Raw genomic sequence first — 25,304 nt, forward strand, 5'->3', positions numbered from 1 at the left:
TCTTTAGAGAAAATTTCATGGAAATTTTGTCTTTAGAGAAAATTTCATGGAAATTTTGTCTTTAGAGAAAATTTTGTCTTTAGAGAAAATTTCATGGAAATTTTGTCTTTAGAGAAAATTTCATGGAAATTTTGTCTTTAGAGAAAATTTCATGGAATTTTTGTCTTTAGAGAAAATTTCATGGAAATTTTGTCTTTAGAGAAAATTTCATGGAAATTTTGTCTCTAGAGAAAATTTCATGGAAATTTTGTCTTTAGAGAAAATTTCATGGAAATTTTGCCTCTAGAGAAAATTTCATGGAAATTTTGTCTTTAGAGAAAATTTCATGGAAATTTTGTCTTTAGAGAAAATTTCATTGAAATTTTGTCTTTAGAGAAAATTTCATGGAAATTTTGTCTTTAGAGAAAATTTCATTGAAATTTTGTCTTTAGAGAAAATTTCATGGAAATTTTGTCTTTAGAGAAAATTTCATGGAAATTTTGTCTTTAGAGAAAATTTCATGGAAATTTTGTCTTTAGAGAAAATTTCATGGAAATTTTGTCTTTAGAGAAAATTTCATGGAAATTTTGTCTTAAAGGATGTGTCATGGTAATTTTGTCTTTAGAGAAAATTTGAAGAAAATTGCTTGTCTTTACAGAAAATTTTGTACAAATTGTGTCATGCGAGTTTTTTCAGAAATTTTATCTTGGAGAATGTTTCCTAGAAATTTTGCTTTACAACATTTTTTAAATATGTTGTCTTTAGAGAAATTTTGTCTTTCGAAAAAATAGCTTATAGATTAAATATATTTAGAGGAGATTTCATTAATTTTTTCTTTAGAAACAATTTGTTTATATCGAACTTACCGCCTGAGTCCAGCCCGCGTACGCTCCATATATCTGACGAAATTTTTCGGCTATCTCTTCGTAAATTTTTGGTGTGACTGCTTTAACTGCACGAAGTTGTGGCATATACACACTCTGAGCTATTTTAAAAATGTGTGTATCAATGGGCACTGATTCCAAGTGATTCAAAGACATTAGACAAATACAATCGGCTACTTTAAAACCTATGCCAGGTACCTTTGCAAGTTCGATGCGGGCTTCATTATAGGGAAGCGTTCGCAGTTTTTCAAACCAATCATAACCACCAAATTCATTAATTTTCATTACAGATTGAGCTATAAATTTGGCACGGTATCCAAATTTGGCAGAACGTAATCTCGATTCCAGCTAAAATATATACTTTATGTTAATAAAAACGTAATTTCTTTGTTTTAAATTCAACCAACCTCATTTTGGTGTTTGATTAAGGATTCCAGTGTAGGAAATGAGTATTCATCTTTTGAATGGAAGTTGCCGATTTTATTGCCATAATTTGAGCAAAGCCAGTTTATCATTGTTGAAATTCTAAAAATAATAAAAATTATTAATTAAAAAAAAATATAGGCCTTTAGCAATTCCTTATTACAACCGATCAACATAGTGTTTTGAACTCAAATAAATGTTAGTTGCCTTAGAATTATTTAGACATGGAAGGAACTAGCGGTTCATGAAAATTTTAGGACTTTACTTTTTGCTGTACGATTTTGTAGGGAAAAATTTATCTTTATTAAGTATTCACAGAAAATTCCTACTTACTACTGCTTCTCAACCAGGGCAAAGAGCGCCAATCGATTGTTCTCGAACCTTCGGAAGGCTTTTCATACGTTCAGTCATGCCAAGCTTTTTGAGGTAATTGCAAGACTGAAAAGCTGGCTCGCGAATTACTTGTGTGTAGCTTTAGGTCAACGCTTTAGACGTCTACCTCAACTGCCTTACCGACTATTTCGGTCACATTGTTTACTCAATGTACGGTGAAAGTGCTCTGAAAGCAGAATCTGAGTCGAAGGCGCAACTACTCTGAACACCAACTAACCTCAAATACCAGGTATCACAAACAAGGATGCCGGCACGGTATAACTATGAGCACCACACAGGATAGAACTTTGAGCTCCGATATACGTATGGTGTTCATAGTTATCACGAGAGCTTAACTGCGAACTACCGGGCGCGTCCACTGGTTGCGGATAGTGGAATGCTTCATACGGAGTAACTGCAATTGCAGTCAGGGACAACCAGCGGTATTGAGCGGGAAGTCTTAGGGAGAGGGCGCGCGGCACCAGCTGATGCATAAAAACTGAGTGCCAATGATGTTCGATAAGACAAGGCGAGTTATTGGCGCCTTAAAATAACGAACGACCATCATGTTCTTCCGGCGATAGGTCCTTTGGACCTGAACAAGCTTGCTCACCTATAAAAGCTAGACGAGGTTCGCCACCTACGCATATAGACATGTGGCTACAACAACAAACAAGGACTTCGATCGAGCACTTGGCGGTAAAACTTGGAGAGCAATAAGAGGACATTTCACTAAGGAACAGGGGCTAACTTCTCACATATCAATAAGTGCAGTCCGATTCAATTTTAAACTCGATGATAAGGGGCCTCCTTTTTATAGCCGAGTCCGAACGGTGTGCCGCAGTGCGACACCTCTTTAGAGAGAAGTTTTACATGGCATAGTACCTCACAAATGTTGCCAGCATTAGGAGGGGAAAACCACCGCTGAAAATTTTTTCTGGTCTCGCCAGGATTCGAACCCAGGCGTTCAGCTTCATAGGCGGAAATGCTAAATGCGCTACGGTGGCCTCCCGCCCCTAGCAACTGATGAAATTAAACAAACCCTTATACATAGTCATGTGTCCACTGGAATCCGGCCGATAAGCCGCCTCAATACAATTGTGATGGGATTAAAGCATATTTTTAGAAGCGTGTTTCGCTTGTTACTGAGGCCACACATAGTTCGTTTGTCTTGACAATCTAATTTGGGCAAAGCTGCCGCCTTACTTACCTTTTGATGTTGTTGTTTTGACTGCATATAAATGAGAGAATATTTTCCAATGGTTCTTGATCCAATACACGTACTGCTTTTAAATTGCCCGAAATTTCATGAAAATGTGGGTGCGACTTACGCCACTGTGTCACGTTTTTGTTCAAGTTGAAATCCAGTCGAAAATACCGTTTTAACAAATTCTCATAAAACACGTTGTCATGTTTGGTGCTCAATGGTTCCGAATAAACCTTGTAATGCAAATTCTTCGTATCTTGCTTCAGCTCCCAATAGGCATTACAGGCGACACCTTTCCACAAGTTTTCATTATCTGTAATCTGCAACTTTTCCCATCTTTCATAGAAAAAAAACTATAAGGAATACGCTATATCAAATCGAAGGCGAGTCTTACCTAAAACTTTGACCTCCTAATAATGTTAAGTCTAAATTTAATTCATTTTCGTTAACTGCAATACTGCCTTGTAATTCTAACATTTTATTTTAACATACAAAACGAAAACTAATTTTTAGATGTTGAAAAACGGACGCTTTTGAAAAGATTGCGAAAAAATTGCCCGCCATGAAATGTGATTTTTCAAACAGCTGATAACTTTGTAGTGTGACCGATTAGTCATACTGACGTAATGTGCACTTGTGACTAGAGCTGGCAAACTATCGATAAACGCAGCATTCGATAAATTTGGTATTTTTTTATAATAAACATCGACATAATCAATACTATCGTTAATATCTCATCACATATAGCAGAGTATTATGCTCAGCTTTCGAGATTGTTGCGAAAAAATTTAACCAATATCTCAAAATACTTGGCGTCACATTTAAAAGCTCGTACACATTCTTCCCACATATCACAGCAATTTGCGATAAAGTCAAAACGACGGGCTGTCTCCTCAGTTCTCATGTAGACCACTACCATCAGGAGACAAAGATCTTACCAGTGCGAAGACATAACTACATGCTGTCTAAGCAGTTCCTTTTTGGGATGTTATCGCAGAGACCAACCAAAATCATCATCTTGTGGATAGATATCCACCGCCCAGAAACCTTAAGGTAGATCTATATGATCTAGAGAGTGAGGTTCAGCGCTACACGAGAGAACCTCTAGATCAAGCGGCATATCAAGCGGGTCTAAACAACAACTACCGGGTTAATGTAGTCCTTGAAAAAATTGACCTCCTCCGGCAAACTAGAGTAGTTCGGCTCAATTACGTTCCGGCAGATGCCGCCGCCTCAACTCCTACAGAGCAAGGATTGATGTCGACGTCTAAGATGTATGTCCCGATTGTAACCAGGGACCTCACGAAATACGTCACCTGTTTAACTACCCAGCCAAACCGACTCGACTCATACCCAGATCCCTGTGGACGCACCCCATCTTAGTCGCAGAGTTCCTGGACCTTCACAGAATCAAGCAGACGAAAGATAGAACACAACCATGGCGAAACAATTAAAGGTGGTCTCATTTGTACAACAAAATCTGACATCTTAATACCATCAAACCTGGCCGCCTGTTAACAGCTGTTTGCGTGAGATCACCTTTTTAAATCCGCCTTGGAACACAACAAACTGCTATTACAAGAACATGGCTAAATTATTTAAGGGTTGTCTCATTTATACAACACATAAAAACCATATGGTATTGTTGTTAAAGTTGTGAGAAAGCTGGTTAAATCATAAATTTGTGAAACAATTTAATTTGGGTTTACTTTCATTCGACTAACAACAAAAACAGCTGATTTCTTTATGTTTTTGTCAGATGGAATAGAGCACTCTTTAATCGAAAGAAATTAAATGTGCTACTTTGAAAAGTGATTTTCATATGTCAGTTTCGTTTGTATCACACGACATGTACAACTCAACATGGGCTAAATTTGACATATCATAAGACAACTACATGCCGCGTAATAGAGCCTTTAATTATACCACATTGTACCATATTGTACTACAAATCTTCACGTTTGAACGACTTTTAAGGTATGCCAGTACTTTGTGGCGTCAACACCTGTGAAATGTTTTGTTGATAAACAATTATTTCTGCTTATGCGACATATTTGATAAAATATAAATTATTGATTAAAATGCCCCGAAATCTTTGGGGCGAGTTTAAGGAAGATGAAAAGACGCAACAGAATGAGTTGACCAAAATGGTCCCCGTAAGTGCAAAAAGGCTGAAATTATCCGAAGTTCAAAATCAACTACCGGCCGAAGTGAGCAAAAAGTAAGCATACAAAACTAATTTTATTTTGTTTTTATAAATTTTTGCGAATTTACGCTCATTTTCTTTCAAAGTGTAACAGTTAAAGTGAAAAATCCTTTGGTTACACAGACTATAGAGGTGATGAAGCAAACCGAGATGTTACAATCTCTGATTGACACCTATTCCAATAAATCCGTAAGATCATTACCGACATCAAAAAATCAAGTATAAAATCTGCAATGACCACTTTTGCATTTATAGGGTACTTCAAACTATCTATTGAATCCATGTCAAATGATACCAGAGGTTAATTTCCCACCCGAGAATGTGGCCAATTTTGTGACAGATGATAAATTTACTAAACCTATATGGTTTGTTCCACCACAAGATACCAACTTCGCCAAAGGTGTACCCCAACATTATCCTCAAATAACTTCAGATATATGTAGAGCATCTTTGCGTAAAGCAGTATGTGGTCAAATGCGAGTGGCTGGCTTTACAGATACCGCAGAATCTGCTCTCATACTGTTTGCCGATGCTTGTGAGGAATTTATATTGAATCTAATGCAAACTATTCGAGAAGTCCATGCAAATGATCAAAAATTGGAAACACAACGTGACATTGAAGTTAAAAATCTAGAGAAGGCTTATTATTCTATGACCAATAATTCCTTGACTCAAGTCCACAATTATTTCAAGCATCATTTGATAGCAAAGGTATGTTAAAAACATTTGACCACAAACACTCATAAGTAATTAAACATGAAAGCAGAAATATGTATGTTTTTGTTTCCTTATGGATATCTCTTGCAATAGAGCATTGGAATTGCAGTTTCCCACGAACATCCCATTAAGAAGCAGGAGGGAGGTTTCTATCATATGAACGAATGTTGTCCATTTAAGGTTTAAGCTCAACAATTAAAGGCTCTCACTTGATTTTGATAAGACATTAATTCTCCGCACCATTCCTTAATGTGATGTTCGGCAAAAAAATATGATGTTAAACCTTAAACCTTAAATGTTGTCCATTTAAGGTTTAAGCTCAACAATTAAAGGCCCTCACTTGATTTTGATAAGACATTAATTCTCCGCACCATTCCTTAATGTGATGTTCGGCGAAAAAATATGATGTTAATGTTACTTCATTAATAGCTTTATTTTAATTGATTGCATTTTTCTAGAATCGCTTGGAAATAGCAGAATTTAATGGTGTATTCCAGGAATACGATAAACTGATGAAAGAAAGTCAAAGTATGCAAAAAGAAGAATTTCAAGAGGGCGATTTTATGAATATTTTTGAAATGCCATCAACATCGGACGGCAATAATTTAGCTATGCAAGATTTTTCAAACACCACAACAGGAAATATATCCAACAACGTTAATATAGTCAATCAGAATACGCTGATAAACCTTTTAGATGGCCAAAATCAAATAACAATCCAGCAACAACCACAAGATGGAGGGACACAAACAACTGTTGATCTGCAGACATACACCACCGATATAAATACACATTTTCAACCACAAGAATAAAATTTCCAGTGAAATATGAAAAAAGGAGTTTTACTAAATATAAACATCCATGGAAAATGACGACAACATATAATTTTGTATGTTATGGTGTTGGTCTTGACTTCCCCTAAAAACAAAGTCCAACAATTAATTCCGTGTAATAACACAAGTTGTTTCAAGGGGTAAAGTGACGCCATGAACAGGCTTAAATGTCAATTTGATTTTCTTTTATATGTCGTTTATGTGCTTGAAGAATGGCATAACTTAAAAATTGCGTTGTTAGGTAATAATTTATAAATATGCTTTATACCAGAAAGAAAAATGGTATTCATGTTAATCAATTTTTCAAATGAAGAAAGATGCAGAAGAAAAATCACGAAAAGCTTTCAACAAATATAATTACACGGTCTCAAGACACAGCAATAGATTCTTGCGGTAAGTGTGGCTGGAGATATTAAACACTCTGACAGTGCTAGGAAGCATATTAAACAAACTGTCTATTCTAACTACGAAGGACTCATTAATATATAAACTAAACATTGCCTTAAATAAACATTTCTAATACATGTATTGTCAGCTTTTTTTTAATTTTCTTTTTTCCTTGAACCTACATTTCTATTAAAACATTAACCCATTACCGTCTGACCCTCGATTCCCTTGTCCGATTGAGGAAATTTCATATATACATTATTTGGTGCATAAGTAGCAAAAATTAAAAAAAAAAAATCTTTCCATCTCATTTGCCACTATGTTTTCACAACAAAAAATCTGTTTTCTGAATATTTTATGACCATCTAAGGAAAAAAGTGGATTTTAGGTTAGGTTGGGTTTAAGTGGCAGTCTGCCATCAGACTCACTTACACGTTTTCGTCCATTGTGATACCACAGGAACGGAAGAAGGAAGATGCCTTCGAGTTCCTACCGTTGAACCATCCAGATCGCTTTAAAAAGCCCAATAACTTGCGAAAGTTCATATCCGCTAAATCAGACAGGTTCTCAAAGAAATGAGAACCTAAAGTAGAACTCCTTCTGACTGCTAGTGCGGGACACACACACAGAAGGTGTTCTATAGTCTCGTCTTCTTCGATGTCCTCACAGCTCCTGCAAAAGTCGTTGCTGGCAACCTTTAGTCTGTCAGCATGTTTTCCGATTAGACAGTGACCTGTCATGACGGACACAATGACTAAACCGTCTGTTTTAGCCAATGACAGCAAAGCAATAGACCTCTTTGAGTCTAGATTAGGCCACATAGTTTTGGAATGCTCACAGCCCCCTCTTTGTGACCATCTATCATTCGTTGTCCGTCGGGCCTGGTCCTGAAAACTTAGCTTACATATCGCTAGAGGCATACCTACAGATTCCAGTATCCCTGGGATGTGTAGGGTAGTTCCTAGTACGGCAAGCTCGTCCGCTTACAGTTCCCTGGGATATCTCTGTGGCCCGGCAGCCAGAACAGATGACTTTTTAACTGGTCAGCCATCTCGTTGAGAGATCTGCGACAGTCGAGGGCGATTTTTATGTTCAGAAATACGTTTTCCAGGGATTTAATAGCCGCCTGGCCATCTGAAAAGATATTTATGCCAATCGTCGTAATGACATTATATCTTAGCCAGATAAGCCAGGCAGTGTAGTCCACACTGCCTGGAACATCGGATATTGTATCATAGGATATCATTGTATTCAATGAGAAAACTCCCTTAATCTTACGGCAGTGGTCGCTGCACTTTGGGTAGCCACAATGTCCAGAGGCATAATATGAAGCATTAAATTCAGTGCATCAGATGGTGTCGTCCTCAGTGCGGCTGTGATGCACAAATAGGCCATCCTTTGGATCCGGTTAAGTATTGAGCAGTAGGTTGACTTTTGAAGCGCCGTCCACTAGACCATAACACCATATAGCAATATATGTCTGACAATTGCAGTATATACCCAATGCATGACACGCGGTCTGCAGGCCACCGTAGCCCAGAGGTTAGCATGTCCGCCTATGACGCTGATCGCCTGGGTTCGGATCCTGACGAGACCATCAGAAAAAATTTTCAGCGGTGGTTTTCCCCTCCTAATGCTGGCAATATTTGTGAGGTACTATGCCATGTAAAACTCTCTCCAAAGAGGTGTCGCACTGCGCCACGCCGCTTTTGAGCTTAAACTTGAATCGGATAGCACTCATTGATATTGCCACTGTTCTTTAATGGAATGGAATGTTTGCCGCTGTTCTTTAATGGAATTTTCATGTCCATTTTTGCATTTGCACTTTTCTAATACATGAGTGATATGGATTAAAAAATTTGATTTGGTATATAAATTGACAATTTCTTTAAAATGTACTATGAGGCGACCCCATGGCTTTGACTTCCCTAACTTGACGATAATGCTGCAAAGCACAAGCTCAGCTTTAGGTGTTGTTCAGATAGGGGACGCCATGTTCATACGTGCCGGATAGGCGCTTGTTCCCTACTTTCGCCTTTCATTTCTCCATCTGCCTATCTCGGCTCTGGGTCTCAAACTTTTTTATTTAACTTCTCATTTTCTTCTCTCCTGGTAGGTTGTAATATTGGACCAATATTGGTTGTTGTTGTTGTAGCATTGTGTTTTTCACTGAGGTGGCAGCCTTTGTCGATGAAGGACTTCATCAATCCCAAGGCAGCTGGCTGTATGCACCAGATTAAGCCGATGGAGTTCTTTTTGTTGTATTCACATTTTCATGTGGAGCATTCCCCCATCCGTAGCCTGTGGTTGCACCCGTCACCACACAGATCGAACCTCAATATTCCAACCTGTGTGCTGCTCTAAACTATCCCGTACCAGGATGAAGTTCTTCATCGGCAAGGGCTGCCGCCTCGGTGTACAACACACTGCTACAGCAACAAGGACTTCATCGGGTCAATCCGGTACGTACAACTGGCTGTCATACGGTTGGGACCAATTTAAGCCGCAGAAAGAACTCAGATTTGCTACCCTTTTATCCTTATTAAACCACAAGTGGAGAGCCTGGCAGGCTTCAGTTTTCTTAAAAACTGCAAAAATAAAAAAAAAATTTTTTTAAACTGAAAATATTAATTTTTCAAGCAGTTTATTTCAATGATACAAGACGTATATGACAGCAAATAAGTATTTTTTCTTCTTAAAGAATGAAAATAACTAATCATGTTACGTTACAAAATATACGGCCCTATTCACAAAACTTAAAGAAGCCTTAAAATCTACATAAAGTTTTGTGAATAACAGTGATAACCTTTTATCATTTTAAATAATATCTAAAAAATAAATGTAGAACTTTCTACGTTTTTTGTTAATATTTGTATATGGAAATGTGTGTTTCATAAATTGTCCAATCTAAAATTCAAATTTGCGACACTTGGTTTTCAATAGTTTCTGTTGTAACGACCATGATTTTGGTTTCCACTACTAGTTGGTGAACTATCTCTATAACGCTTAGAGTCATTTCTTCGCTGGCGGGTGGGAGAACCATCTCTATATGAGCGAGGCGAACGATCTCTATATGAGCGAGGGGAACGATCTCTGTATGACCGAGAAGGCGAATGATCTCGATGTGAACGGGAAGGCGACCGATATCTGTGTGAACCCGAAGGCGAACGATCTCGGTACGACTTTGTAAAACGATTCTTATTTGCTCTAACAGGAGAACCATCCCGATAAGACCGTTGTGGTGAGCGTGAGCGTGAACGTTGTTTAGGTTGAATAGGTTCACTGATATAGTAGGGATCATCATCACAATTGTAAGTTGTGTTTGTTGGTCTACATCCCGGTGAGCGACGTAAATTAGAGCCATTACTGACAACTGCGTTGTTTCTTAAAGATTGGCCATCATTAATGCAATCTTCACCTCTAGCGTGTTCCTCCTCATCGCTGTCCGCATCTCCCAAACGTTTGCGTTCTTCCTTTATGAAGGCTTTACGCAAAGAGGGCGTAGGACCAAGGGGCTGCCTAATAACATCAGCTTTCTCTACGTATTTTGTTGGATCATAATCGGGCACATCAGTATCATCCCAGTTTTCTTCGCTTTGTATTGGTTCGTGTTTTGGATGTTCTTCTTCAATAACTTCATCGGGTGCATCATATTTGTACTGAGTTATTAGTTTACGATCTGAACAATTGGTCACATGGTGCTAATTTGATAAAAAAAATCAAATAAAATTTGGTGTGAAATGAAAACATTTAAATCTTATTACCGTAAATTCCGGCTCAGGTATCAAATGCGAGAGGTTAAATGGGCATTTTCTTAGCTCAACATCCGGATACTGAATGCGACATTTCAGCAGATGTGATTGCAAGCGCTTTCGAAGCATGCGATGTGAATTGTTGTAAGGACACTCCACCATATCGTCATCATTTGCAAACATCATTTCGTATAACGATTTTTGCTTTTTTTCTTTTTATTTTTCTTTGTTTTGATGGGTCTAAAAATGTGGTGCAAAACTCGCCGAATATGTTGGAATAGATTTTATTTTTGGATGGAAATATATTTTTTTTGGCTTACCTCGAGTGTGGTTAATTTGCCGCTCAGATGTTGGAAAATGCTTTCTGCACAACAAGTTATTCGTTAAAGTAAGCGTCGCTATTCACAATTATCAGAAAAATTACTTTGACAAAGGTCTAAGTTATCGTATACGATCTTTAAATTTGTTGATATCAGCTGATAATGGTTTCAAGCATATGTCAAGTTCACATCTTACGATATATGGAATTACAAACTGTTAACTGGAAAAGCAATTAGTTAAACCGTAGCAGCGTATCGTAGCAGGAAATAAAAAGTTTTGGGAATTATTATTAATTCCCAAAATCTGCACGAAATTTTCTTTGCATCGATGGGTTTGTAGCCACATACATATTTGCAAGTGAAGGTAACTATCCTTGTCAAGCTCCTGTAGGTGAGCAAGGTCGTTCAGGTATAAAGAAGCGATTGCCGCGAGAACGTAATATCAATTGAATGTTTTAAGGTGCTAATAACTCTCCTTGTGATATTGAGTATCATAGCCACACATGGCAAAACATTTAAAGGCGGTCTCATTTGTACAACAACCACAAATCATATTGTGCAATCCGCCATTTTGCCATCAAGCTGATCGACGTTTTGCCAACACACACAAAGAATTTTTAGTGCGTGTGTGTGTCCGCCTTGATAGCCACATTGCATTCAGGTCAAGACGGATTTAAAAAGGTGGTCTCACGCAAACAGCTGTTAAAAGCCGGCCAGGTTTGACGGTATTAAGATGTCCGATTTTTTGCATTCTCTTTGTTGTTATCTTCTTTGTCGCATATTCTCTGCTCATTTCTGCACACTTATACACACACACAAATTTCTTTGCGTGCGTTGGCAAAACCCCTATCAGCTTGATGACAAGATGACGGATTGCATCTTGTGATTTGTGGTTATTGTACAAATGAAATCATCTTTAATTGTTTCGCCAAGCATTCAGGTAAATATAAGCAGCGGTTACAGGCACTGTGTTATTCTTTATACGAGACCCAAAATACCAGGCAGGATTCACTATTGATTGAATATCCCAGGTAATAAGTGGAACAAAGGGATCTATAGGGATGGTTCCAGACTGGACGACAACGTGGGTATAGTGAGAATGTGTATCAGGCGGAGATATAATGGCTAAGATATAATCTATTAACGACAGTTGCTATAAATATCTTCTCAAACATCCAGGCAGCTTTAAAATCCTTGGAAATCCTTTGACTATCACAGATCTTTCAAATTGACAAACATGATGATTACAGAGATATCCAGATAATTGTAGAGCGGACGGACTTGTAAGACTAGAAACTACATTACAAATTCAAGCTAATTCTTTGATGTAAGGTCTAAAGAAGGACAATGGATAAAATATGGTCACGAATTGGTGGCTGTAAACTCAATAAGATTATGTAAAACAAACTAAATTTGAAAACTTTTATGGCTTTGTTGTTATTGTTGGCTAAAACAGATGAACGCTCATTGTGTACGTCATGATAGGTCACTGTCCGCTTGATAGAAAAAAGGTTGCAGTAATCATTTCTGCCAAATATGCTCTGACAAGAAGTTCTTTGAGGACTTGTCTTAATTAGCGGATGTGAACTTTCACATGTAGGCTTTCGTAAGCTATCTGACTGGTTCAACGGCATCGCAATGGACGAAAATGTTTGAGTCTGATTGCAGACTGTTCCTAAAACCTAAACTAAACCTAACTCTTGGACGCTTTTTTCATAAGTAGAAGTGTTAAAACATATATGCCTTGCCGAGTATGGTTCAGATCGTATCATATTTAAATATAGCTGCCATATACAGAAACATCTTTCCAGTTGCGGTCTCAGGTCTACAAAAGGTGCATCTGTTACCCGGTTTCGATTAAATTTCACATTGAGTTTTTAAGGCACCTCGAAAGCCGAATATATATAGTTCAGGTCCAACATATTTTGATATAGTTGCCAGATACACCAATTTCCAGATGTATGGTCTTGGGCCCTTAAATGATGAATTTGACAAAATGAATTCTGTTACTTCCTCGATGTCCTTGCCAATTAGGGTCCAGATAGAACCATATTTGGATATGGGCCGGCCCTTGTATGTTTGAACCCTTTTGATGAAATTTAGATAGTGACATGTGCAAAACCACTTTACATCCGTGCCGAGTATGGTTCAGACCAGACCCTATTTATATATAGATATCAAACGCAGCGATGCCCAAATGTTGGGACTTGATTTCGCAGAAAATTCGTACAGTGGGTATAACATCTAAATTAGAAATATGATGTTCTCGTGCAATTCAAAGAAAACCACAGTTTTACAGGCTAATATTGGTTGTTTTAATTAAATAAAAAAAACTAATTCAATCAAGTTTAAAGTACACAACTATTTAAACGTTAACTTAAACAAAATTTAACTCCATTAAATTAATATTATAGTAAAACGACAATGATTGAAGTATAACACTGGTACTTGATCAAAATATACTGATTAAAAACATCACTTCAGGGATTGCAAACGCTTACGTTCGGCCAAGCGAAAAGCAGAACGCTCAGATGGGGACAAACCCACTGGAATACGTAGAACATCAGATTTGGTGATATATTCCAAAGGATTATAACTGGGAACTTCTGGGTCATCGTCCCACGTTTCGGATGACTCTACAAATTCAGCGCCAACTATGGTAACATCATTTGCAGTATCGAACGATACACTAGAATTGGTGTCATTATTTACACAGAAAGTTCGATCAATTGATGATGACAATCCCACAACAGCAGCAGGACGATTTCTAAAACTTTCAAATGTTTTTCTTTCAAAACAAGTTGATAGATGCCACTGGAAATATTGATAATGCTTTAGACACGTTGTATATCACTTTGTAATATTGGAAAATTACCTCCAATTCGACTTTATTCACTCGATGTGTAACATTAAATGGACACGTTACGACTTCAGCCTTAGGATGAGACTTTCGGCATCGTATTAAATGGACTTGCATACGTTTACGCATTATCAAATGCGATACCTCGTAAGGACATTGGAGCAACTCGGTTTCAGATCCCACAGCGGTAATTGGAACATTCATTTTAACTTGCAAAGCTGAGAAACCGATTTGTAGAATAAAATGTTTAGAATGTATGCCGCAAAATGAAAACCAACGGTAAATAGAAAAAACTATTCGCTCATTTTAGACTTGCCAATGCATTATTTATAAACGTCAAAAGAATATAAAACTGTTTATGGGACGATCACACTTTAATATTTATACCTACACAAGTACTGTGGTAGAGCGTACTATCAATACCCCTATACTGTAACATATTGTATAACGAATATCGTATCCAATCCCATGGCAGCCGGTTGTACGTACCGGATTGACCCGATGGATTCCTTCATCGGCAAGGGCTGCCGCCTTAGTGTACGACACACTGCTACAACAACAACGAATATCGTTTAGTTAAATATGTCGAAAAAAATCGTTTGCACTAACGATTATGTTATTCTCTAATTTCTCCCATGGCGAAACAATTAAAGGCGGTCTCGTCTGTACAACGACCACAAATCATATGGTGCAATCCACCATCTTGCCGTCAAGCCGATCTTCGATTTGCCAACACACGCAAATAAATTTGAATGCGTGTGGGCATATGTGTGCATGAGCAGAGAATATGCGAAAGAAGATAACAGCAAAGAGAATGCAAACATAAATCTGACATCTTAATACTGTCAAATCTGGCCGGCTGTTAACCCCTTTTCGCGTCAGACCACCTGTTTAAATCCGCCTTGAACCATTCCTGAGTATTCTGTTCAGCTTTTCAGGCGGAATCCTGTCAAATTCCATTTAAAAAAGAAACACTCTACCACGCATATTGATTGTACACCAGGATTCCCTGAATAAGGTTAAGCCAAGCGATCAGCCGATCAGGCTTGAAGCTATTGTCATTTAGATTTACTACAAAAATAAAAAAAAATGTACTCAACTGTAAAGCCATTGTAAATACAAAATAAAAATCAAACTGGCAGCACTTAAAACTAAAGCGGGCATCATTTTTGTTTGTTTCAATGGTACATTTTCCATATTTATTTGCGAAAACAATAAGTGCAGATAAAGAAAAAGTTTGGGTATTGAAACAAAAAACATTTGATTGCTGTCAAATTTCAATCGCGGAACAATTAAAAAATTCAGCGACTATTCCGAAAGCAGAATAGATTACCATCCCCAACTTGTAAAGATCCCATTGAAACCTTAGCATGCAATGGCAACGATTTTAAAATAATACATTAGAGCTCTTGAAACTGTACATAGCGCCTCAAGATTTACTTCAAAAAATTGTCAAGTATCAAGTTAGTTTACTTTAATATAAAAAAAAGAAGTATATATATTACCTTAGTTGCAATTGAGAAAGTTTAATTAAGGAATAAATTCCAAACAAATTACAAATATTTTTTCTCAAAATTTCCTTTTTGAAATACTTTTTTTGTTTAGATTAACCTCATAGTGAAGTTAGTTGTAGTTGATTTTGACATATGTCACGTCATGTGAAGTTGGCTGTAATTGTTCTCTTTCTTGTGTCGCTCTTTCTTCTGTGGTCTTTCGATCCAAGATGGTAGGAATTTATTGAAAATTATGAAAAAGTTTTTAAATCTTGAATTTTCCCAGCCATCACAAGTGAAAATTTTGAGAAAATGAATGGTATATGTCAAACGTAAAATAAATTATGTTCTGCGTCCTAGGTTTTGCGAAAACATCGAAGTATGCATAAGCAAAATCGGTGTCAATGAAGTTAATGTTTACACAGTGATTTTTGTGGTGATGGATTTACGGTTCAGTCAAGATTTAAAATAGTTATTATTAAACAAAGGAAAGTGCAATAACAAACATAAATAACAACCATATTTTTCTAATTTTCCACAGACGAAAGGTACATCCAGCTTTGGTAAACGCCATAATAAGACGCACACTTTGTGCCGTCGTTGCGGTCGCTCTTCCTACCACATTCAAAAGTCAACTTGTGCCCAATGCGGCTATCCCGCTGCTAAGTTGCGTTCCTGTAAGTATAAATATAATTTTGTCAAGCAACCAATAACTGACATAATATTAGTGTATATATTAGACTAATTGGAATGTTTGGTTTCCACATTCATTGGTTTCTTAAGTGGTTTTGGAAATCTTCGCTGATTTTACCTATAACATATATGTCTGTGTTTTGAAGACTTTAGCTTCTTTGCCATAGCTTTGCGTCCCAAGCACACAGATAGAATAATTGAAGCACTTCATCATTAATGGGTTAAAAGGGTAATTTATCTCAGCGACCATATGATTGTTTTGAACATTTATTTGCTTAAAATATTTTGAATTTAGCACTTCATTTGTTTTATTTATACTTATTGTTGTTTTCTTCGCTTTTTTTTGCAGACAACTGGTCCATCAAGGCCAAGAGGAGGAAGACCACTGGTACCGGCCGCATGCGTCATTTGAAGGTTGTCCGTAGACGTTTCCGTAACGGATTCCGTGAAGGCACTCAAGCCAAACCCAAGAAGGCCACTCAAGCTAAATAGATGCTATGTATCTAAGTAGTCGACAGTAGGTTTGTGGGTTGTCGCCGGTAGAAACCTTTCTTTTTTTAATGACCATATTTTTTATGTTAACGTTTGTTTATTGAATGAACAACATCAATGATAATGTGAATACGTTGTGGAAAACAAAAATAAAAAACAAGATGATTTTTAAAAAAAGATAAGGTACATTTTGCACGGTGTTTTCAAATCTGAGAGAGTTACATGTGGGAGATTTTTAAATTTTAAACTAAAACAAAAAAGGGTCATCATGGGAATAAAATGGCAAGTGAGCTTCAATTAGTGATATGCGGCTTGATGTTTACCTCTCTTATAGTTTAAGCTTTTTGGAGAGAAGTGGTCCAGAATGACAGGAGCTAGCCCAAGCGCGGAAAGAAGTGTTCACATGGAGTGCATGGGGATAGCAGTCAAGTCCGGTACTGCCGAGAAAGAGCTATATAACGTGTGCATACCGCTGGTTGGTAGTTGTGACCCAGTTAATGGTCAGGCTAACAAGGCCGACATAAATGGTCTACTGTCTGGCCACAATCGTCTGGTTGTAGGAGACTTTAATTCGCATCACGTTTCATACATTCTCCCCTAGGTAGCAACCAGCGGATCTTGGCGATAGCAGCCAGTTGGTAGTTGTGACCCAGTTAATGGTCAAACCTTCAAGCGCGACATAAGTGGGCTACTATCTGGCCATAATCGTCTGGTTAACCTAGTTAACGATTAGCGGGTCTTAGCCTTGGTAGAGCATATTGAAGGCTGAGGATGCGACCACAACGATTATGAGGAGGTGCAGCAGCTCCTCACACATATCCATTGCATTCCCTGATCTCCTGATTGACGTAACCTGGCAAGCCGTATTGACCGACCACCCAACTTCATGAGCTCGTTTCCGGACGTTTATCAATTAAAAGAAGGCCAATTGGGCTGACTTCAGAGAGTACACCAATCGCCGCTCAAATGTGCTTGTTGCCGAGACGTCGGTCGAATACCGGCTGGAAATTCCGAGACGAGGGTTGAATACCGGCTGGTACTCACAAACGAGCGTGATGGGATTCGTTGTACGGACCCCACTAACCCCAGAATCAGCGAGCTTAATCTGGGAATTAACAGGGTAGTCAACGAACATAAGCGGAATTTGTGGCTGGAACACTAGGAGCAATATAACTTAGGTATCTGTTTGGGTAAGCTGTGGTCTACTGTTAAGTCAGTTTTGGCGACGTAACTGTGACTGATCCGAAGATGCGAGTCAGGTTGTTCAACCATCAATTTATTTTGCATGCTGAGAGAGACAGCAATGAAGAGTGACATTCATCGTATCCATGTCCTACCCGATGAACATCATCACAATTTGTCCATGCCGCCAAATCATCCAAGATGTTGGGCCCGACGGAATCTCTACAGTGATGCTGAATAATATGGATCAACCTGGAGTCGAGTAACTTACAACAGTCATCAACCTGTCTTTGAACACTCTTATAGTACCCAATGTCTGGAAGCCTGGAAAGGACCCGAGTAAGAGGGGAGTCGTATAGACCAATCTCAATACCCTCACCATTAGCCACGACGCTTGAGGTACTACTCCTCCCGAGCCTCGTTAGAGAATTTCCATTTACCGATCATCGTAATGTATTTTGAAGTCCGTATAGGACAACAACGGCTTTGCAAGCCATCACCACACACTTTTGCTGTGGCTTCTATCAGCCTAGGCCATGTGATAGGACGGTCCTCGTGGCACTGGACTTATTTGAGGAAATAGCCAATACGTCCCTCCAGCCAGGCCTGAAAGGCTGGGTTGCGAACTATCTATGTGGCCGCCAGTCATTTGTGGAATTTAGGGATACGAAATCAAAACGCCATTTGGTGTTTACGTATCCATTTAGCTAGAAATTAGACTTGCATGAGTGCATGGAAAAGCGTACACCAGTGGTGTGAATATTTATGACCTGATTTGTCAAAAAAATGGAAATTTTTTTCTTCCATGTATACATAGCCGTTAACCACTCATCATAACTCAAATGGAGCCAAACTTATTCTATGTGTTGCATTTTGTGTGCACGACTTTTACAACAACATCGATCAAATATGTGTTTAGGAACTAGTACTACAATCTTGTTTACATATTCAACATTAAATGGCTATACATTTAACATTTTTTTGAACAAATTTTTAATTTATGATTTGTATATCCGTATGTGTAATATTTTTATTTAATTGCAGGGTGACACACAAAAATGCAAATATGGCTGGATGCTTTGCTAAAGCTTTCCTACACCGTTGCATATTGTAGTATTATTTTGTGAATAAGCTATTGTGGATTTCATTTCAAAAAGATTTAATTTGTAATTTTATACAAAATAACATATTGTTAAAAACGAACAAATATATGGTTCCAAATATATTTTAACCACGTAATATAAAATAAAAGTATATAATTATAGAGTAAGTTATTAAGTTGTTGTTGTAGCAGTGTGTTGTACACTGAGGCGGCAGCCCTTGCCGATGAAGAACTCCATCGGGTCAATCAGGTACGTACAACCGGCTACCATGGGATTGAAGTTATTAAGTAATTCATAAATGTTATTAAAATTAATTGATCTTACAAATTATCCATTATATGTATATAAACGATATGATAAACTGTATATAAACGATATGACTATGCAATGAACCCCGAAGCGTCCGCTTTAGACGAGTGCTAAATGCAAAGTGATTGACAAATTTGCTCAATACATACTACGAAATACCGCCGGGACGGGATAACTATGAGCATCACACAGGCTGGAACTTTGGACTTCAATCTGTGTGTTGTTCTTCGTTATCAAGAGAAGCTTAGCTGGGAGCTACCGGGCATGTTCACAGGTTGCAACTGGAGTCGCGGACAATCAGTGGTATCGAGTGGAGAGTCTTAGTGTGAGGCCGGGTGGCAACGGATCTTGCTTAAATATTGAGTGCATATGATGTTCGATACGACAAGGCGAGTTATTGGCGTCTTAAAATAACCAATGGCCATCATGTTACCGCGGCAATCGGTAGTATAGACCGGAACGAGCTTGCTCGCCAATTCGAGCTTGACGAGGATCACCAACTCCACATGCAAACAAATACCTAACGATAGGGGGATAAACCAACTCCCTAAAACTACTACTAGATTATGCAACCATGTTTTAGAGCTTTTGCATAACAACAAAAATGAAAATTTGCGCCATATTTCAGTGTCAATAATAATCAAAGGAAGGAAAGGACAAAAAAGAAATGATTTGTTAAATTAAGTGTTAAGAAAGTGTAAAATGTACAAAAAAAGTCAAATAAAATATTGTATATATACAATAGATAGTGAAAATAAAATATCAAAGACTTTTGTTGGAATATCAACGTATAATTCTTCAAATTATCATTACAAGTGTTCCTGTTAGCCGTCATTTGTTTTCATTACAAGTCTTTTACAATAATTGCACTGGCATTTACGCGTCTTCGATTTGTTTATATATGCAGTGCATTTTATAATAATAGTGTAAACAAGTTAAGTGTAGTGCAATATTCCAAAAATTCTTGAGTATAGCGTGTGATATTACAACGAGAACAAATCTTTGGGCCCAAGTAAGCAAAGCGACTTATATAGGGCTTATAGTCGTCTGCCAGATGACTGGTGTGTGTGTATGGGTGTGTTTGTGATCTAATAGAACATAAGCCAAGTAAATGCAAAAGTAAGCAGGACATACTATCTTGAAAATCTAGTACAATGTACTCTTTGGTCACCCCCGTACGTCGATTACGATATAAGATATAACAAAAATAAGGATTAAAGCAATGGCTAGTTGCATTAGTTTGCAATCAAATAATTGCATATTTCCGGTTATTACACGACGGGAAACTTATAACTGATAAAGAGTAGTGCCATAAAGTGTTAAAATGTATTTGAAAATTTCATTTGATTTTGTAAAAACTGAAGGTAAACAACAACATAACCTCAAAAAATTGGCGACGTTGACGAAACAAAAAATGGTAAGTTAATTTTTTTACATTATATGGCTGTTTCGAAAGCATTTAAGACTTCGGAAGGTTTTTTGATTTGCTTTTAGAGTAGGTACATATCTCTGTATTAAAAATGCATTGCCTATTAAGATTAGATTATGTTTATCACTTTACAAACTTTTTCTTAGAATCACGTTTGAACGATGGGCAGGAATATGAGAAGTTTAGAAGATATCTTTTAGATAAATAACAAATGTCATAGCCTTTGTGGTTGTGTTGTAGTCACTGCATTTGGAGGTACCGATCCTCACCAAACTCCTACAGATGAGTCAGCTCGTTTTGGTCTATAAAACCGGTCGCTGCGGCAACGTTGTTGTTGTAGCAGTTTGTTGTGTTCTATCTTTCGTTTGCTTGATTCTGTTGAGTTTTAAGATCCAGGAACTCTGCGACTAAGATGGGTTGCGACTAGAGGGTTCTGGGTCTGAGTCGAGTGGGTCTGGCTGGGCAGTTAAAACAGTTGACGTGTAACGTGTGGTCCCTTGTCTTGTACGTCCGCATCAATCCTTGAGAACTGAGGAGACAGCCCGTCGCAGTTCGGAGGTCGGCATTCTGTAAGATCTGAATATTATTCCACTGCGTGTCACAGAACTGACAAGACCACACTGGCGGTGCATAAATTACCACAGACCTGCCAATTGCTTTGTACATGGTCAACAAGTTTTCCTTGTCTGTACCCCAAGTGCTGCCGGCAAGTGACTTGAGGACCTTACTATTTTGGACTTTATCGCAAATTACTGTGGCATGTAGGAAGAATGGGTAAGAGTTGTCAAATATGACGCAAATATGGGACACTTGATGGTCGGAATCATTTTTCCATCGACCATCACAGTCAGCTCGACATTCACCTCATGCGTAGTTGTAGTGAACAATGTGGCTGAAGATTTGGTGGCAGATATCTTCAGATTTCTTGCAGCGAAATATGAGGCAAGTTCGTTGAGGTAGACGTTCGACCCATCGTAGATCTCAACAATGGGTGGGAGGGCGTGATACAATGATCGTACAATTGTCCGCATATAAAACGATCTCTATGCCGTCTGGAGGGGGTGGAATGGAGGATAGGTAGAGGTTAAACAGTGCCGGAGATATCACCCCGCCTTGGGGAACTCCCTGTTCCACTCTACGGTGCTCCTCGCCATTACGGGGTCGAGGTCGTAGCATTGGTTTTGTTAAATATTCTGAGTCCGGAGGATGTGGTAGAGAGTCGAGTAGGATTGACGGGACAGATTAACATGCGAAGTGTAGTCCCACTTGGGACACACAACTATCACGTGAATCAATCTTAGGAATAGAGATGGCTGCATTTGCTGGATTGTAGTTGAGTTGCAACTACTCTGTTTTGCCGGGAGAGGTTAACCTCTTTATGTGCTATCGGTGGCGGTTGACCTCAAATGTTCACATCCACTCTGTAGCTATTCGCCGTTTCCGCCACCGTAACCTCCATTAGAAATTCCGTCACAGTACGTAGAATAGAAGTCTGGCAGGATGAATCTTATTACTCTGGCCAATTGCTTTATATGCAGTCAATAAGGTTTCATTATCAGCACCCCAAGTTCTGTCAGTAAGTGACTTTAGGACTTTGTTCCTACTTCTGACTTTGTCAAGATTTGCAGTAATATGTGCGAAGGACCTGTAAAGGTTGTTAAATGTAAAAAGAAGCATTTTGGTATAATTGATGTTGGGAAGTGTTACACCACCGACTGTCAAATCTAATTGCCAACATATTTCCGCTATCCATGTAGTGAACAGTGTGGCTCAAGATTTGGCCAATATTTAAAATTTCTAGCAGACGACGAAAATGCAAATTTTGCCCATGAACATTCCACTAAGGAACAGGGGCAAAATTCTCACGTATCAATGAGTTATATTTTATTCCGATTATATTTTAAGCTCAATGATTAGGGACCTCCTTTTTATGGCCGAGTCCGTACGGCGTGCCGCAGTGAGAGAAGTACCTTACCAATGTTGCCAGCATTAGGAGGGGAAAACCACCGCTGAACATTTTTTAGGTGGTCTCGCCAGGATTCGAACCTAGGAGTTTAGCGTCATAGGCGGACATGCTAACCTCTGCTCTACGGTGGCCTCATATGTATGTACTATCTTCAAATTTCCTACAGGAATTAAGTGGCAAATTAAGGTGAGGATGAGGTTCAACATATCACAGATGTCTTTAACGAGAGTTAAAAATTGCCGTTGGTATTACAAGGCTATTTCTTATTATTCCGAATTCTCCATACCAATGACGAGCATACGAATAACTCGCTGTCCAAAGTTTCAGGCCTGGATGGAGGGATGTGCTGGAGATCTCGTCAATAAGCGTGCCATGGCTGACTGCATCGAAAGCCTTCGATTGTTTTTAACCCACGAGGACCGCCCTATCGCATGGCCTGACTTGATTTAAGAGACTGTTAATATGTGTAGTAATGGCAAGCAAAGTAATCAACGTGCTGTACAATCTATGGAATCCGCGCTGATGTTCAGCAAATGTAACTTCTTTAACTAAGCTCGGGAGAAGAAATCACTCAAGCGCCATGGCTAATGGCGAGAAAATGGAAATCGTTACGTACGACTCTCCTTAACACGGCCCCTTTCCAGCTTTCAGTAGCGGGATCACTCTGCCCATTTTTCAGACATCAGAAATTATGAGAGTGCTCAGAAACAGGTTGAGGATTTGTATCATGTATGCAACTTCGGGTACATCCAAGTTCTTCAGCAACAGTGTAGAGTTTCCTTCTGCGCCCAGCGCCTTGGATAACTTGGCACTGCGAATGAAATTTGTAACTGTGATGTTTGTTTATTGGCCTAGAGATCAAAACTACGACGAATGACTCCCCATCTTACTCAATAAATAGACGGTTGAATAAACGGGCGCATCTCGTCGGGTCAGTCTAGTAAAAAACTGCGTTTGAACACGGGTACAGATATCTCTTTGGAATTTTAAATTTTTAATTTAAATTTAAATTTAAATTAATTTATATGCAAAATTTTATCGCCCTAGGTGATCCGCTTGCATCTTGGCAGGCCCCTAAAGTGGGTCACCTCGCCTTTTCGAAAATTTGTTCAGACTGCAAAATCTTTATTTGTGGTCTGATTTTCAAAATTCTTGTTATTGCTGGGTAGTGAGTAAGAAATGTCTGTTGAGGTCGACAATATCTACTCTGGTGTCGAGGATTTTAGACTTTTAATTTTTTTGAATTTTGGTTGCGATTGGCTTTGTATTCTGCGATTTGCCAAAGCATTTATGCTTCCATTTTCATTTTGATGCTAATAATCAATTCTGCCCGAATTTTTCTACAAAAATCCTCAATATCGGACCATTGCTGCGCTTTTGTCAGCTCGAACAAAATGTTGTTGGGCCGAGGGGGTCAACTTTAAGGGCCCACCAAGAGCTCTGGGCTTTGCAAAGCAATGACATTTTGCACATAGTCTGGTTGCTTAGCAGATCGTCCTTTATAAAGAACGCTGAGCAAAAATAAAGTTTCCGCTTTTATATAAAATATATTCAGACTGACCCAACTTTGGATACACATTACCTCGAGTACATGCATATGTAAACATATACACATGTTCCAATATGATTCTATCTGCGCGATATTTGGCGACCAGCGTACCAAATTTCAGCAAAATCGGATGACAAAGTTATGGGAGAAAGACCTTTAACCGGGAGATGGATCTGTATAGGGGATATTCCCAATCTAAACCATTTTCGGCACGGACTTCAAGAGCACAGGCAACTAACTGTGTAATATTCAGCGAAACAGGAAAATAAATGCGGCCTAAGGCCCTTGATCTAGGAATCGGTCTATATGGAGGCTGTATTAAGATATAATCCAATCTAGACCATACCTTACGCATTTATAGGGGGTCTTAACACCACTCAATATGCCAAATTTCACCAAAAGCGTATGTCGGGTATCTTAACACAATAAATGTGGCTTTTATGGGGCTAAGATCTTAAATCGGGAGATCGGTATATATGACAGCTATATCGAAATATAGTCCGATCTAGAATATATTCGGTACGAGTATTGATGTGCATCATATAACTCGCTGTGCCAAATTTCAGCGATATTGGGTTATAAATGCAATTATGAGTTCAATACCCTAAATCGGGCGACACGTCTATATGGGGGCTACAATAAGTAATAGTCCGATATAGCCCATCTTCGAACTTAAACTGCCTATCTACAAAAGAAGAATCTGTGCAAAGTTTCGGCTCAATATATTTATCTATGAAGACTGTAGCGTGATTTCAACAGGTAGACGGAAGGCGGAAGGGGGATGTGGCTATAGCCATGTTTTTGGATTTGGCGGACGATCTCTAGATTCAAAACCGAATTGGACATATCTATCGACCATGGTAATAAGGGGTTCAAACAAAGGTAAAAGGCAATAAGGCGCACTTCACCCTAAAAATACTCCCAAAAAGGACATATTTTCCATCCATGGCAATATGTGGTTTAAAGAAAGGCATTTAAGAGAAGAGCAGAAGAGCGAATTTTTGTAGGGTGTGTCCCACCCTCAAAACACCATCAAACAGGACTTTTTTTACGGAACATGCCAATAAGGGGCTCAAGGTATCAGAAAATGAAAGAAGGCGCTGTGGAGTAGACCGGTTCAGCTACCTAAAAATAAAAAAAGTTAGAGT

General features: G+C 38.4%; 5 protein-coding genes and 1 long non-coding RNA gene across 8 annotated transcripts in view; 3 read left to right on the plus strand and 3 right to left on the minus strand.

Moving 5' to 3' along the window:
- LOC106082626 (N-glycosylase/DNA lyase) overlaps positions 1-3,412 on the minus strand; it is a 91,406-nt gene extending 87,994 nt beyond the window's left edge. For all 3 annotated transcript variants that reach the window (XM_059366986.1, XM_059366984.1, XM_059366985.1), the window contains exons 1-4: positions 3,260-3,412; positions 2,869-3,201; positions 1,271-1,388; positions 846-1,211 (exon numbers count right to left, since the gene is read on the minus strand). In XM_059366986.1, the coding sequence (XP_059222969.1) occupies positions 846-1,211; positions 1,271-1,388; positions 2,869-3,201; positions 3,260-3,342 (900 nt within the window). In that variant the 5' untranslated portion in view covers positions 3,343-3,412. The remainder of the gene's footprint in view (positions 1-845; positions 1,212-1,270; positions 1,389-2,868; positions 3,202-3,259) is intronic.
- A 1,445-nt stretch (positions 3,413-4,857) lies between these two features.
- On the plus strand, positions 4,858-6,666 carry LOC106082628 (uncharacterized). Its single transcript, XM_013245250.2, has 4 exons — positions 4,858-5,086; positions 5,158-5,260; positions 5,327-5,782; positions 6,247-6,666. Exons 1-4 carry the CDS (start codon positions 4,947-4,949, stop codon positions 6,598-6,600), a joined length of 1,053 nt encoding a protein of 350 aa, XP_013100704.1. The 5' UTR covers positions 4,858-4,946; the 3' UTR covers positions 6,601-6,666.
- Positions 6,667-9,717: 3,051 nt separating this feature from the next.
- Positions 9,718-11,215, minus strand: LOC106082629 (uncharacterized protein DDB_G0283697-like). The gene is made up of 2 exons (XM_013245252.2): positions 10,773-11,215; positions 9,718-10,709 (listed from the first exon to the last, which is right to left on the minus strand). The coding sequence occupies exons 1-2, from the start codon at positions 10,944-10,946 to the stop codon at positions 9,945-9,947; spliced, it is 939 nt and encodes a 312-aa protein (XP_013100706.2). The 5' UTR covers positions 10,947-11,215; the 3' UTR covers positions 9,718-9,944.
- Positions 11,216-13,382: 2,167 nt separating this feature from the next.
- On the minus strand, positions 13,383-14,234 carry LOC106082630 (gametocyte-specific factor 1 homolog). Its single transcript, XM_013245254.2, has 2 exons — positions 13,956-14,234; positions 13,383-13,894 (listed from the first exon to the last, which is right to left on the minus strand). The coding sequence occupies exons 1-2, from the start codon at positions 14,142-14,144 to the stop codon at positions 13,556-13,558; spliced, it is 528 nt and encodes a 175-aa protein (XP_013100708.2). The 5' UTR covers positions 14,145-14,234; the 3' UTR covers positions 13,383-13,555.
- A 1,349-nt stretch (positions 14,235-15,583) lies between these two features.
- On the plus strand, positions 15,584-16,804 carry LOC106082622 (large ribosomal subunit protein eL37A). The gene is made up of 3 exons (XM_013245241.2): positions 15,584-15,666; positions 15,975-16,110; positions 16,476-16,804. The coding sequence occupies exons 1-3, from the start codon at positions 15,664-15,666 to the stop codon at positions 16,616-16,618; spliced, it is 282 nt and encodes a 93-aa protein (XP_013100695.1). The 5' UTR covers positions 15,584-15,663; the 3' UTR covers positions 16,619-16,804.
- Positions 16,805-20,139: 3,335 nt separating this feature from the next.
- Positions 20,140-25,304, plus strand: part of LOC131997385 (uncharacterized) — a 101,940-nt gene continuing 96,775 nt past the window's right edge. The window contains exon 1 of the long non-coding RNA XR_009398229.1: positions 20,140-20,629. This is a non-coding gene — a long non-coding RNA (uncharacterized LOC131997385). The remainder of the gene's footprint in view (positions 20,630-25,304) is intronic.

This window comes from Stomoxys calcitrans, chromosome 4 (assembly GCF_963082655.1).
Source record: "Stomoxys calcitrans chromosome 4, idStoCalc2.1, whole genome shotgun sequence".
Lineage (NCBI taxonomy): Eukaryota > Metazoa > Arthropoda > Insecta > Diptera > Muscidae > Stomoxys > Stomoxys calcitrans.